Source organism: Carassius auratus, chromosome 26, assembly GCF_003368295.1.
Source record: "Carassius auratus strain Wakin chromosome 26, ASM336829v1, whole genome shotgun sequence".
In the NCBI taxonomy this organism is placed as follows: Eukaryota; Metazoa; Chordata; class Actinopteri; order Cypriniformes; family Cyprinidae; genus Carassius; species Carassius auratus.
The window spans coordinates 15,501,326-15,516,371 of NC_039268.1; the positions used below are offsets into that span (position 1 = coordinate 15,501,326).

General features: G+C 35.4%; 2 protein-coding genes across 5 annotated transcripts in view; both read right to left on the minus strand.

Moving 5' to 3' along the window:
- The window catches only part of uso1 (USO1 vesicle transport factor), a 28,548-nt gene extending 24,973 nt beyond the window's left edge, over positions 1-3,575 (minus strand). The window contains exons 1-5 of one of the 4 annotated variants that reach the window (XM_026204423.1): positions 3,324-3,575; positions 2,838-2,924; positions 1,799-1,863; positions 1,625-1,701; positions 1,372-1,383 (exon numbers count right to left, since the gene is read on the minus strand). In XM_026204423.1, coding sequence (XP_026060208.1) covers positions 1,372-1,383; positions 1,625-1,701; positions 1,799-1,863; positions 2,838-2,924; positions 3,324-3,389 — 307 coding nt within the window. In that variant the 5' untranslated portion in view covers positions 3,390-3,575. The remainder of the gene's footprint in view (positions 1-1,371; positions 1,384-1,624; positions 1,702-1,798; positions 1,864-2,837; positions 2,925-3,323) is intronic. The other 3 variants (XM_026204425.1, XM_026204424.1, XM_026204426.1) reach the window with 3 other exon arrangements.
- A 2,101-nt stretch (positions 3,576-5,676) lies between these two features.
- g3bp2a (G3BP stress granule assembly factor 2a) lies at positions 5,677-14,525 on the minus strand. Its single transcript, XM_026204427.1, has 13 exons — positions 14,305-14,525; positions 13,825-13,941; positions 13,656-13,737; positions 13,391-13,564; positions 11,849-11,939; positions 10,777-10,879; positions 10,468-10,654; positions 9,611-9,712; positions 9,393-9,495; positions 9,195-9,254; positions 8,934-9,059; positions 8,726-8,844; positions 5,677-8,117 (listed from the first exon to the last, which is right to left on the minus strand). Exons 2-13 carry the CDS (start codon positions 13,917-13,919, stop codon positions 7,836-7,838), a joined length of 1,524 nt encoding a protein of 507 aa, XP_026060212.1. The 5' UTR covers positions 13,920-13,941; positions 14,305-14,525; the 3' UTR covers positions 5,677-7,835.
- Between the last annotated feature and the right edge of the window lie 521 nt (positions 14,526-15,046).

Consider the following 15,046-nt stretch of genomic DNA (forward strand, 5'->3'; position numbering starts at 1 on the left):
TGGTGCAAAGTTATTTTCTCTGATGAATCTCCCTTCCGACTGTTTGGGACATCTGGAAAATCGATTGCTCAGAGAAGAAAAGGTGAACACTACCATGAGTCCTGTGACGTGCCAACAGTGGAGCATCCTGAGACCATCCATGTGTGGGGTTGCTTTTCAACCAAGGGAGTGGGCTCTCTTTTATTCTTCCCCAAAACACTGCCACGATTAAAGAACGGTATCAAAATGTCCTGCAAGAGCGACTTCTTCCAACAATCCATGAGCAATTTGGTGAGGATACGTGCATTTTCCAGCCTGATGGAGCGCCATGTCACAAAGCAAGAGTTAAAAGGAAGTTGCTCGAAGATAATTACATAAAAATTTTGGATCTGTGGCCAGGAAACTCCCAGGATCGCAATCCCAGAGAGAACCCCTGGCCAGTCCTCAAAAGGCCTGAACAAGCAGAAGCCCCAAAATTGTGATCCACTCAGAGAAGTAATAAGACAAGAATGGATCGCCATCTGTAAGGATTTGGCCCAGAAGCTGATTTCCAGCATGCCAGAGCGAAGTGCAGAGGTTATGAAGAACAAGGGTCAATACTGTAAATATTGACTCTACATTTTTGCCAATAAAAGTCTTTATAACATATGATATGATTATCATTGTTTTTCAGTATACCATAGAAACATGTGAAAAAAAATCTACAAATACTGAAGCAGCAAACTTTGAACAACATAAAAACAGATGTCATTGCCAAAACTTTTGGCCATGACTGTATAACACTAAATGCTATTGATTATTATGCTTACAAAGCAAGGACAAGGACATAGCTAGAGAAGCGCAGTTTCCTTTGCCGTTTCAATAGAAATGTGATTTTGGGGCCTTTATTAAAAGTGAACAACCTAAAAAACTGCTAAATATATGGTTCCCTATATTTACAGTAGATGCAACCAGATTAAATCCAAGTATTATTCAATTATTACTAATTATTGTTAAATTACAATTGTTTATTAGTGGACAATGTTATTTATTTTATTCTTACAATTTAATTATCATTAACTTAGAAGTCCACTTACAACTAAACCATGTAATCCGTGCAGTAGCTCAACCTTCGATTGAGCTGAACATAAGGAACAAATGTCTGCTACCAAATCTTAAGAAGCTAAATGAATATCTTGATCAAAAGAAATTGTAGGTTTTGGATCATTTTCTAAACTCCCAACCATTAACTGACACATCTTTTCATTTAGGCATCTAAACAACATTTTAACACATTTTGGAAAACTGTGGAATTCCCTGAATATCAAATGCATAGTGGAGGTATTCTACAGGGATTTAAAAGCATGGATGGGCTAGTGGTTAGACAGCATCATGCACAAAAAAGTGCTTTACCTTCAGAATCGTCTGGTCGATTAAACATGGAAAGAAAAAGGAGGACGATCAGATATACAATATTTCCCTGCTCAACAAAAATAAACTGCAAGAGCGAGACTAGTAATAGACTGAAACAGGGTTTATGGACTGTAAGAACAATTTAAAGGAAAACAATTCATTTGGAATCAAAGAATAAGACTTGAATTAGCCCCAGATGCTTTATGGACATACCAATTAAAATCCCAACATGATAATATTGAATATAACATACCTGGTTCCTCCTCTTCATCACTACAAACAATGTTGTACAAAGTGTCCAAAGCGTAACCTAGGATTTCAGTGTCTGCCCTGTTTCAAATAATCACCAAAGACAAGAAATACTATGAGGCAAAGGGCTTTACAATGAATGTGTGTACAATATTTTTGACCCAAGTTTGAAACATACCGGTCAGTCTGCAGTATACGAACCAAATGATCCATAGCCATTGTGCCAACCTCCATTCGGTATTTCTGTAATCAATAAATCTACTTGACACATATCCTTATGTACATATTTCTGTCAATACAGAAATTTATTTTCTGAGACAAAAGTGCTTTAGAGGTGTGGACGGAAACATTTTCTGGCAAAATAAATAAAAATTAAAATCTCACATCACTTTTAAGGCATGTTTGTGAAATATAAATCATTCTGTGAGATTTATGCAGCATGTACTGCAGTCCTCCCTTCTACTTTAATATTCCATTTACTGTAAAATTACCAAAGTACATAGACTTATAAAACAGTTAACTTTGGTCCCGACCAGTGTTGGGTAAGTTAACTCTAAAAAGTAACTTCAACAGTGTAATTAGATTACTGTACAAATTACTCTACCCAAAAAGTATTTAATTACTTATTGCTTTCTAAATCCTATGTCAACCTCATAGGATTATATGATAATGACATAATAATGATTATTTTAATTGTTTCATATAAATAATACATAACTACATAAATTATTCACTTTAGATTAGGGTTCCATTCTCACTATTAACTGATTTTTTTACCTCAATATACTAGAGGTCAACCGACATGGTTTTTTTTCTGGCTGATGCTAATATTTAGAAATCAGGGCAGCTAATGGCCAATATATGATGCCAATTCTTTTTGCAGATATGTTTGGACATTTTTTTTTTTTTTTTTTTTTGCTGCTTAATAAACATTTATTCTAATTATAAATGTTGAAAACAAATGTGCTGCCTTTTTTTGTTGAAACCATGGTACATTTTATCAGGGGTCTTTGATGAATACAATGTTCAAACAAACAATTCATTCATTTATTGGACAAATTCTTAATTCAACCTTGCTGTTTTAAAAAGTAAATTACAAAACTTGCTGTTTTGTAATTTACTACTTTACTAAAACTTTTAAATGGTAGTGTACAAGTACAACACCCATATTACCTCAATTCCTAACATCAACATGAAAAGCATTAATTGCTGGTCACCTTGGACAGAGATTTGAGGGCACGGACAGCATCTCTTCGATCCTCCAACAGGGTGGATGAAGCCACTCGGTCACACAATTTTTGGATCTGAAAATGAACAGACAAAAACACAAGAACAGTTTGTGAATCCCTTGTCATTGCATGGCATAAGTTGACATCAAATTATCCATATATAATAAAGAAAAAAATTGTATATTATAGATAAATTAACACAGCAAACATACAGTCTGATTGCATATGTCATTCAGACTTACTTTACATCAAGGTATCATAGACATAAACACTGCCTGATTTGGATGTGTCATTTGGAAACGTTTTGAAATCCTGATTCATAAGCTTTCGTATGTACACACATAACTGCTGATCTGTTTAGCCTTATGTAATGTTTGTCATTGGCTCGATAAGCAGGTGCTTTCAGTAGTTTATGAACTGCATTCATTTTTATTTGTTCACACGTTTATTTGTTTATGCAGTAAATAAACTCACTGTTTCTGCTCCAGTCGGCTGTTGGCCTGTTGGATGCCTTCCCACTACTTCCCAGATGTAATTCATCCTGGTATGTGTCCGCTGTAGCTAGCCTTTTAAACGTCGATGTTGAGACAGATTAAACGGATGTTAAAGTATAGAAAATTTCCAGGACAGGCAGACAGTAAATGTCATTAAAAACAGCAGCTGCCTGATGTTGATCTCTCAACACAACAGCACCCAGCCCGGAACTGACTCGGATGCGCATGCGCAGAGACGTGGCGATACGTGGCTGATCAGAGCGTCAATGACGGCCTTTTAAAGAGACAGTTACACATAAACACCATGGTGTGCAACTAAATCCTTTCCAAACTATATCCTTATTCATGACCAATATGAAAGCAACTCTAAGCGAGGAAAAAAAAATAAATAAAAAAAAATAAAATAAAAAATCCTAGTGGATGTGCGGGGCTGACCCCGTTGCAATCTATGACACTATCTTTTGAAGACTGTGATTGGTTGGTTATCCAAGAAGAAAATAAAATAGTGTTTTTAAAGGCACAATATGTAAGTTTTCGCCGTTAGAGGGCGCGTATTCAAAACAAAACAAAGTAACAAAGGCGTTGCTTGGTGACTCCTTAACTGAGTGTTGAATCATTGGGAGTTGTTGTCTTCATACCCACAGTGGATGCAATCAGACGGGACTCGTGCAGAAATCATACTCAAGGATTAGGTAATGATTTATTAACATTGTAGAATGAAGCAGGATGAGGCTGAAAGCCATGAAACGAAGCCGCTGAACGAGCATGACACGTCTCGAAATCAGCGAAGCTTTAATTATGCCACAGTCGAGCGCTTCTGCTCCTTACTGGTCGTGTGTATGTGGGAGGAAAAAGCTGTTCCGTTTTATTATACTATACATTTGAAAGTTATGTTACAGTGCTACTTTGTGCAGTTGTCACCTGTCTAATAAAACAAAACATATTAAAGCATCTTTGCTGTTTCCATGTTTTCTACAAAACTGAGGGTGTGTGACGTCATTGGCAGGCAACAAAATGGACACTATAAAGACTAGTTAAAATTGCTTCTTTCTCTGGATTTAAACATCCTTCGAAATATTTGGCAGAAGTACACAAATCAGCAAACTATATAACACTGTTCTAGTGGTTTTTGGATATTTTCATAAAACAATCTTACATAGTGTGCCTTTAAGAGTAGGGTCTGTTATAAGTCTTCTCTTTGAAATTACAGACATAACTCTTCTGTTTTACCATATTCCCTTTCTCTCTCTCTCTCACACACACACACATACACACACACACATATTATATATGTATATATATTCTTTATTTTTTTATTTACAATGTTGTCATAATGTATTGTATAAGAAATGAATAGCAACACTGTAAGCTTCTGAAAGTGCTTTAATTGTTTGTGTTATAACTTTGCTTATAGAAGGTTGTGGCAAACCCAAATAATCACTGCTGCATTTTTTTTCCAGTTGCCAAACATGTTAATGTAAGTTAGTTAATAGTTTTGTTTATTAATTTTTTTACGCCATGTTAGCATCATGGCTATTTACATGGCAAAAAGGTTCACTATCACCAATACAATTAACATTATATAAACCATTTCAACTTAACAGTCAGAGGCAGTTAAAAAGTCCTGTCCGTGACCTTTATCAATATTTTCTAGAACAAGAAGTAATGCTCGAGCCTCAGCTGTAAAAATAGAGCTTTGAGCCAGAATTCGAATGCCATATTGTTGATCTCTTATCACTGCTTCTGCTGATACACTGTTATTGGTCTTTGATCCATCAGTGAATGCCGTATGTAGTGGAAATGAAGACCTTAGCTCTAAGAATTTATTTTGGTATTAAATTGGATCTTTTTGTGCTGATTCAGAGTCCAAAAAATGGTTGGCTTTTCCAGAGTCAAGGGAGGTACAGGACAATAATAAACCCGTTTTATACAATCCATAAGTTAGTTAATAGTGATTACATCTGGTGCTATGGTATTTCTGCACGGTGTTGTAAATGTTAGCATGTCTCTATCGGTCACAAACGTCTTATTAACTCACTGTCATGCATTGTGCAACTGTACAGTCTATGTGTGCAACACATTTCTTCTCTCTTTTCATGTTTCGTTCATTTTCTCCACTGCTAAAAAAACTCTTAAAAGTCCTCGTCTGTACTCCTAATAAATGGACCTGAAAATGCTTTCTGGATTACTTTTTTCTTTACTAGGATATTTTATTTAATTTTAAGACCAACTTTTCTAAGAATTTTCTTAGAATTTTGTTACTAGAAGCAACTCTTAGGACTAATACGATTTTCAGTAGTATGAGTCCTGATTTAAAGCCACAACACTTGCACTGAACAGCACATATTTCAGTTTATTGTATGTCAATTCTAACACATTGAAACTTAATGAAAATGAAATAAAATTAATAAAAACAGTAATAAATAAACACCCAGCTGCAACGTTCTACTCACACAAAGATGCAGTCTAAACATGGTAACCACCTGCTAATACAAGAACATGTTCTTGTTCCACCAAAATGAACTACATCTATAAACAGAGCATTTGTAAACCTCATAATAACTGCATGAAAACCAATATGTTTTGCATGAGGATTAGAGGGTTAATAGAGTCTGATTAAATGATATGAGCGAATAAAACAAATTAAAGTCTGATGCATATTTTGGGTTGAAAAGCACAGTTATTTGACCAAGCCCTAGGTGTATTGTCTTTTTTTTTCTCCTGTAATCCAAACGTTTAAAGTATCTGGCGGACTGAAGTACTTTACATCTAAAAAGAAAGGCCATTGTGGCATTTATTTACACAGTAATTAAAAAGTTCCAGGTCCCAAACTCAGAACACATAAGTACCAAGTAGATTTGATGGGGAAAGAAGTCTCTAGGGAGGTCTGTAGGCATATTTTCTTCCAAAATCTTCCAAAAGTAAATGTATCTGCAACCAAAATGTCTTTTTGGTTGCAGACACAACCAAGCAGTCCCCCAAAAAAATAACAAATAAAAAAAGAAATGCAATGTCCCTGATGAGGATTGTCCTAGAAATACTGCAATTAGTGCAATCTACCTGACACGGAAGACATTAAACATCAAAAATAGCGCTACATCAAACTGTACTTACAAAATCAGTGCAAATTGTTGACTGAGTACCACTGCACAATGAAAACAGTGTCTACCCCACTGTACTTATGCTTCCTTCCATTCATGAAGAACAGCATTAACACTTCCCTCATGAAAATTGAAATCGGGAGTGGATATCAATTAAACAGATATACATGAAAAATAATAATAACGAAAAAATAAAATGATGATAATACACAGCAGAAAATTCTGCTTCCCCCAATAAGGCAAAAATTGTAAAAAGACCAAGAGTTCTTGGGGTGGGGGCCTTAATGAAGCCTTGTGCTTCAGGGGCAAAATTGACAAGCACTTTTTCAAATCAGTGCTATAAAACAAAAGAAAAAGAAAAAAAAGTAATTATAATTTTTTTTTTAATGTAGAAAGCAAAATTAGTCCATTTGGGAAAGTCAGAAATGCACAAGCAAAATTTATTTGTACCCTGTATAAAGCCTGTTATGCTTTAATTTAAAACAACAAGAACAACTGTTTGGATGTAAAATAAAATTTGCATCACAAAATGAGATTAGAATTATAAAAACTAAAAGGAAAAATGTAATAAAGTGACTCTGCCTTAGAAAAAACATTCGGCATAAATCCAAAATGCCTTGACACAAAAATCATGGTACCTTTCCATTTTACAAATGCTTCCATTGATGCTCCATTCACTTATTCAGGCAGACCCAGAACATAAGAAAAATGTTTTCAAATCTGTACATTAAAAATAAAACCAAAAATAGTAACTGGAGAGGACATGTCTTGTCTCCACTCTCACGGTCTTGTACTTTACCTCCCCCCCCCCCTTTCTTCAAAGTACAATTCTTTACCAATAAATTAAATATTGTTATCTCACAGTTATGACTGTAGGTAGCCTTTAGCTTATTAATGAGCTGATAAGTGGAAAATATCTAAATAATATGCATTAAAAGGCTAGTCTGGAGAAGAAAAAAAATGATATTATATACCGGTATATATAATTTTTTTAAGCCACCTTTCAATCTGCACATTTTACACCAACAGCAACTGGAAGGTAATCTAATAAAAGAAACATCAATGAGCAGAAATTAGACTTCTATCAGCACTAAATATACCTAACTGATTTGTTTCCTTACAAAGTTTGTAATTGTTATCACTTGATAAATGACAAACCAGAGGACTTGCAGCACAATTCCAATTTAAAGTGAACAGTGTGTTTGAGTCATTACATTGTTCAAGCTGTTGATCTGTTTCACAAGAAACAGCTTACATTCCAAAGGCAAAAATGCAAGTGTACACAAGGAGTAAAACTGAAAAAAAAAATTGATGTATGTTTTTACATAGACTTCTCAATATCATCATACATGAACATTTTACTACTTCCGAACTACAAGGGGAGCTTCCTCTCAACGCCTCTGAGCAGTAAATCGACCCTCACTAGAACCTGTGCCCCTCCCAGAGGCCATGCCTGGTTTAGGTACAGTGGAAACACGTGAAGGTGGGCCTCTGCCGTCACGGTCTCGCATCATGCTGCTTCCGGGAATGCCACGCGGCCCGCCTGGACCACGGTCACTACGCCTTGTGTCCCGCCGGTCTTCTCCACCTCCACTACGAGTTTCCCGCTCACGCATCGCCCTCGTCTTTTTCTCCTCCACGTTCAGACGTACCTCTCCACGGAACATGATGGGCTAATCACAAATGAAATGGAGATGGGTCAAAAAATATTCTCTCAATACCATTTTCTTCCATCATTATACATTAAGAAAGGTATAACAAATAAAAGCAAGGATGCATGTTATATATCAGTACCATTTAGCAATGCCAAAGTTAGAGTTTATCCCATTTATAATATATATTTTTTTCAATATATTTCCTGAATATATAGTGATAAAAAATATTTTTTTTCTATAGTAGTATTTTAGTTAACAATAGTGACCATAAAACTGACTACAGTTATTAATATTTCATTGGTTCTCCTTTTTGATTACAACATTCTTCTGGGCATTGCCCAATCCTCCATACTCATCTTGCAGTGAGAGATGGATTTGCATCAAACACTTTATATTTTGCACAGTACCTGTCTCACAGTGCTTTGCAATAATTCTGCAGCTATCAATTTTTTTTTTTTTTGGTCATTTATTTAGAGAAAAGAATAGAATTGAAATACTGGCCATTTCTAGATTATTAGCCCTTAACTAAGTGTGTTTGGCTAGAACTGTAAAACAATCATAAAACAGTTTATTCCTAAAAATAGTTTTAAAACCACATGCATTAAAATAAAAATAGGTTTCCTTACCTTAACTCCTAAAATTCTTTGCACCGGCTCAGCATCATCAAAGACAACAAAGCCAAAGTTGGGAATCTTTCCTCCAGTGCCTTTGGTGTTAATTCGCAGCTCAACAACATTTCCAAATGCTTGATGGGAGAGAAAGAAGCAAATGTGAAGATGACTGATCACCAGATGTGAGAATGGATCAATGCAATGGTAAAAAAAGACAACTTACTCATGAAGAAGTCTTTGAGTTCATTCTCATCAATGTCATGAGGGAGATTTCCAACAAACAGCTGATGACTGTCTGGATACCTGACCACCCTTCTGCTGTCCATTTCACTCGACTCATCTCCCCTTCCTAAGCAACATACAAGATTTCATCTGCTATGACTATGCAGGGACCAACAACATCAACCTTTCTATATCCATTAACAGCATTATTGCCGAAACAAAAGCTATATCCTATTAACAATGGAAAGACACATTTATTTACCTTTATTCACAAAGCTGAAATGTGGCTTTCCAGTTTGAGAGTCAGAAGATGAGACACCATCTAACGATATAAGAAAACGTTTCAAATTTGTTTTGGAAAAAGTTCTGAAACACATTCATAACAAATTAAAGCTACCTGTAATAAAATAATTTGTACAGAAAGTGTGAAAGTTGTAAGTACTGTATTCTAGATTCCTACCAGATCTAGGCCCTCTCGAGGTTACTGAAGGTCTGTCGCGGATACGCTGGTCACGTGGACGGATTGTGGCTGATGACACCTCCGGCTTGGTCTCAACTCTGGGCTGACAACGTTAAAAACCAAGGCGGCATGCAGGTGAAGCATGGTTCTAGTAACTTGGAGTCAACAACAACTTTAAAAAGAGCAAGAAAGATATGAATGTATTCATAAGTACTTACCTGTGAGTTTGGTGCTTTAACAACATGTGGTTGAGCTCCAGAGGATGGAACAGTCCCAGCAAGAGGCAAATTTTTGCTGGTCACAGAAGCCCAAGATGAAGTCTGTCAGAGATATGATAATTAAGAATATAATAAATAATACATACATAATTAAAATAGTACAAATAAAACAATAATCAACAAAAACAACAACAACTACAATTTGGCATGCCTCCCAACCAAAACTTTTACAATTAATAAGAATGTAGCTGCAAGAATAATATTTAATGAGCCAAAAAGAATGCACATCACACCTCTGTTCATTAATTTGCACTGGCTACCTGCAGCTTCTCTTATTAAATTCAAGGCATTGATGTTTGCTTACAAAACCACCACTGGGTCTGCACCACCTTACCTAAATTAATAACGGTACTTCAGACTTATGTGACTCCCTAGCCATCTTCAAGAATCGGCTAAAACACATCTCTTTCATCTTTATTTTACCCTCAAATTCTAGCACTCCCTAATCTAAATCTATATTATCAATTTATTTTCTTTTTTTTATAAAAAGAAAACACTTATTTGTTAGAATATTTGTTTTCTAACTGTTTTTTTATTATTATTATATAAATTAAAACTAACACTAGCTTTCTATATTCTTTTTCTAATTAGTTTTCTTTTTAGTTATTATATAATTAACAAAAAACCTTGCTTGTACTGCATTAGGCTAACTGAGAGTTGTCATAGCACTTGCATATCACTGCTCTTTTGTTGACTTTGATTGCTTTCATTGCACTCCTTTTTAAGTCGCTTTGGATGAAAGAGTCTGCTAAATAACTAAATGTAAACGTAAATGTAATGTAAAGATCAAAATTTACTTTGGGTGGTTCTTGTATGTTAGGTGGCGATTCCATAGGAACAGGAGACGGTGCCTTCTCCTCAAACTCCTCTACGACCTTCTCCTCTGCCTTGAGCTTCGGCTCCTCAATCTTGGGTTCTGGGGCAACCTCAGGCTCTATCTCCATAACTGCTTCCTCATGAGCTTCTTCCACACCATTGTTATAGCTGAAGGTGAAAAAGAAAGGGATAAAGGTATTTCAACAGTACCATACCAGAACAAGAAACCTCTACAATTCTAGAACATTGCAGGAAGCTTTCTTTCAAGTTCCAAGTGAAAAGTGGGTTACCTCACAGGATGGGGCTCATAGCAGTTTGCATTACTGGGGCTGTCCTGCAGGGGTTCGGGTGATGGTTGCCTGTCTTCTGGCTCATCGGTTTCTTCTTCGGACTCTGTCCCAACATAACACATAACAAATGATGAAGTACCATCCTCTTGCTTTAAAACATTCCTGTAGCTCTAAAGAAATCAATTCACAAAATATAGCTGCAAGCAATTGAAAGATATCGATGAAATATACTTGGACGACTTCTGTAAAACATAATTGAGTCCTTTATGCCTGACCAAATCTAGGATTTTGTATGGTTAACTTTCGTCTATAATAAGGCAGCACTGATAGTTTATATCTTTAGATACTTAAGAGTTATATGAATCCCAAACGCTATATATATTTACAAACAATAAGATGACCATCCTTTTATGAGGAATGCCCTTGTTAAAGTAGCTTTGCATAAATGTAGAACAATCCGCATCAGTATGAAAATGCTGCATCAATTTGATTGGTGTAATGAATAGAAAAAAAAACCCTGACATTTTGGGATGTAAAACATCGGCATTCGCCAAACTGAAAGAATATGCAAATTCATAAAAGCTACATCCAGACAGAAAGAGAGAAGAAAGAAAAAAAAACTATCTCAGATTTGAAGATTACTTGTAACATTTTGACTGAAAATGTCAAAGAAAACATTTTCAAGGTTGGACTTACGAATACTTGGAAGTTATTCTTGAAATTTGATCCACATGTCTCATCATGCAGATTTTACCTTAAATGGTGTAGCAGTCTAGCAGAGCTGATGTTTGGAATATTGCAAATTTAACTGCTAGTTGCTAGGCAACCATATATCACATCCATCTCCAAACGACACAAAATGTAATTAGTCACAGACCATTCATGCACTTAAAGCATGATGAATTTTCACTAAATGCATAAAAAGTTCAAAACGTGAAGAACAATAAATGAAGCAACAAATGGAAATGCCTGGGGTAGGATGCCAAGTAGACTGTAAAAGTAAAGAAAAAGACTCAAAGATATTTTTATAGATGCTTAATGTATGAACTGTATGTGATAATTATAAACTAACCTTCATCAAGCTCCGCCTCAGAGTCACCAAAGACCTCATCCTCATATCGGAAGATGTCATTGTGAACATAAAACTTATTGGCCACAGAACCCTAGACAACAATGAAACAAAAAGGGCAGTTTATTTATAGGGCAAATCATGATCACCATGCAGATTATCATCTTAGCCGATCCACTGTCTGCACAGGTTAAATAAATATCATTCTATACATAAATATTCTGTATACACTAGCACAGAGACAGAAGATTTTTCTTAGCATTGTGGGGTAAAATTAACAGCAGACATGTAGTATGAAAATAGAAAGAAAAGTATATACGTACTGTAGGTTGTGTTTTTTTTAAATGGGCAAATCCATTATATTTTTTCATGTCATGTTTTACAGTTTAAATGCCTGAGTGTAAGTGAAAGTTTCTTACTGCTTTCAAGCTTTAAGTTTATTTCACACCTTTATGTTGGGCATGTCATTTTCTTTTCCATTTATGTTAACTTAAATATAGTGTTTGAAGCACATGCCTGTAACTCATTTACGACTATGAAAACAAACCTAGCACTTATTGACAAATTCAGGGCCTTTCATATTTGGTGGGGTCAGGACAAAGTGAAGACTATTAGGTTTACTTTTACATCCAACTACAAAACACCTGCTTTGCTCACGAAACATTGTTGTCGCTACAGACGCTTGAACGCGGAGAAAATGGTATACAGCATACAGCTGGCTGAGGGCAGAAATGTGCAATTGTCCACACACAGTGATAAGACAAATGTATATTTAAACTAAATTTTGCACCCGATGTTCCCTTTAAGACCAAGTTAAGAACATTTAAGGATTAAGTTAAAGAGAACTCAAAATGTATCTAAGTTTTCTAAATGTAACTGCCTAGAGAGCACACAATGAGTTGCATAAAAAATGCAACACATTTCCATTACGCTTTAATTCATTTTACAAAGCAATAGATAAAGCAATAGGTAAATAGATAAATAGTTCTGTTTCCAACCACTAGAAAAAGGAAATAACCATAACATTCACTGTACCTGCATAAAAAGATCAGTATTTTTGTCTTGGTTTTCATTATGAATGTCTAAAGATACAGCAAAATAACATGAGAAGTTGGTTTTCTTAGAATCTGATCAAAATTAAGTAAGTTTATGATTAAAACACGATCAATCTGTCAGTGGGCTCAGAGACATGAAAACAAGTTGATATTTGTTCTTGTTTAAGCATAAACTCACATATTTTTTTTTTTAAGTTTTTCAGATACAAGACTTTATGTCATCATTTTGCTTCTCATGTAAATCTATCTTGAGTTAAGGATGTTTAGATATTTGTACTGAAAACAAGACATTCATATACATGAATATATTCCTTTTTGCAGTGCATGCAAAATTAAATACCATAACTTTACAAATGTAAGACTTTCTGTTCCAGTTTAACACCATTTAAAGGACTTGATTTGTGTAAGGAACTTTGTAAGACCTGCAGAAACCCCATACTAAACACCAACTGTGAAGGTGAATACAGTGTCATTTTATTATTATACACACCTCTGGAGCCAGTACAAACGTCTGTAGGAACTTCCTCATGGGCTGCCCATTATTGGAAAGTTCTCCCATCACCTGGACAACCACCCCATCACTCAGAGTGGCATGGGCATCCACATGCCGGATTTTTGTGTGGCACTCACTGAACTGCAGGGACATTACCTTCTTATGTATCTCCTAGACATGAGGAGAACAGATGCTGGTGAATATATTTAAATGTCTGATGTTTTGACAGGTTATACATGAACACTCAAACATCTAGACATACAGCTTGCCCATAGACTGCCTCTGAAAGCTTTCCATTCGAATCCAGTCCACCGTGGACATAGGATGAGTTTCGTCCATAGAATCTGAATTATGAGAACGTTTTAAAATATTTTTTAGATGAAAATTCCATGAAAGATGAACTCATGAAATTATTATTTTACAAAGCATACCTGTGCAGAAAGTCTGGTGCCTTATTGAGAAGTGTGTAATACTGTCTCACAAACTCCCGCCCTACCAGCAGGGGACTGGGCTTCTCCATCACCATTTCTTTGCTAAAAAGTACAAATCTGAAGGGGTTTGAAGAAAAAAAAATGTATATGTATATATGTATTATACTACTAACAACAACATCAACAACAATAACATAGAAATAAAACTATCTTCCACTTCTCATTAGTAAATGTTCATGCCAAGGATGCTTTAGTATCTCATGTAATTTATTATAATGATGCTTACATGAGGGCTGTATGCAATACATTAAGAAATATGACAAAGAAACTGTCTGATAACTGTCAATAACGTCATTATCAACATTTCTTTATGCACAGTAATAATGAAAATATGACATCTAAATAAATCCTGTTAGACTACAGAGACATTAAGCGTGTCGAAATTAACTGAAATGGTTTGGAATTTATAGATCCACTTACCTTTTCTGGGATCTATTTGATTTATTTAAGTGATTAAATATAAAAAGAATAATTATTCAAGTCGTCTCATAAAATTATACGTTAACTGTTGTATGTGTGTCAGCGAAAGCTGCTCAAAATCAGAGAGAGATATATTCCATCTATGCTGTGTTATTAATGGAAATGCTGCTGTTTGGATCCTTATTGTCTAACCCCTGCGATCTGGGACAAGAACCCCCGTCACATCAGAACAGCCAATCAGCTTCTTACACTCGACAGGACAATTATGACGATGCTGCAACGCACTCTTCCGACTCCTGTCAACAACGCCATAATCTACGTGATTTGCCACTTAATTCCCACAATAAATACATTGGATGTTGTATACGATGATGGTATTTGATCGTTAATTATAAGACACCACTAACCATTTTATCAAGGATATTACAATTTTACGCACTACGTAGCATTTCCTTGTGTTACATTTATTAGTGTCCGACTCATTTTTTATTTGATTCGCTCTCATTTTGTTTGCTTTTTTCGTTTGTTAAATGTATATATAGTGATATTTGTAAATCATTTGAAGCTAAATATTCCTGTGGAGGTGTTTTGACTGAATATGACGGCTAAAATGCAGCGCTTGTATAATTTAATACAAACACAAAGCGTCATCAAAGATCTTTAAGAGTCTAGTCGGCAAATATCACGACAGGTTGTCTTCCTGTAGGGGGCACTTGACGGATCAGAAAACAGAATTTTACCA

Excerpts from the sequence above, each read along its gene's own strand:
- g3bp2a (XM_026204427.1), bottom strand. The coding sequence starts at position 13,919 with ATGGTGATGGAGAAGCCCAGTCCCCTGCTGGTAGGGCGGGAGTTTGTG. Across the intron at positions 13,565-13,655 it reads AGGCAGTCTATGGGCAAGCT|GAGATACATAAGAAGGTAAT; the intron begins GTATGTCTAGAT and ends CCTCATGTCTAG. Across the intron at positions 11,940-13,390 it reads CGTTTGTACTGGCTCCAGAG|GGTTCTGTGGCCAATAAGTT; the intron begins GTGTGTATAATA and ends ATTGTTGTCTAG.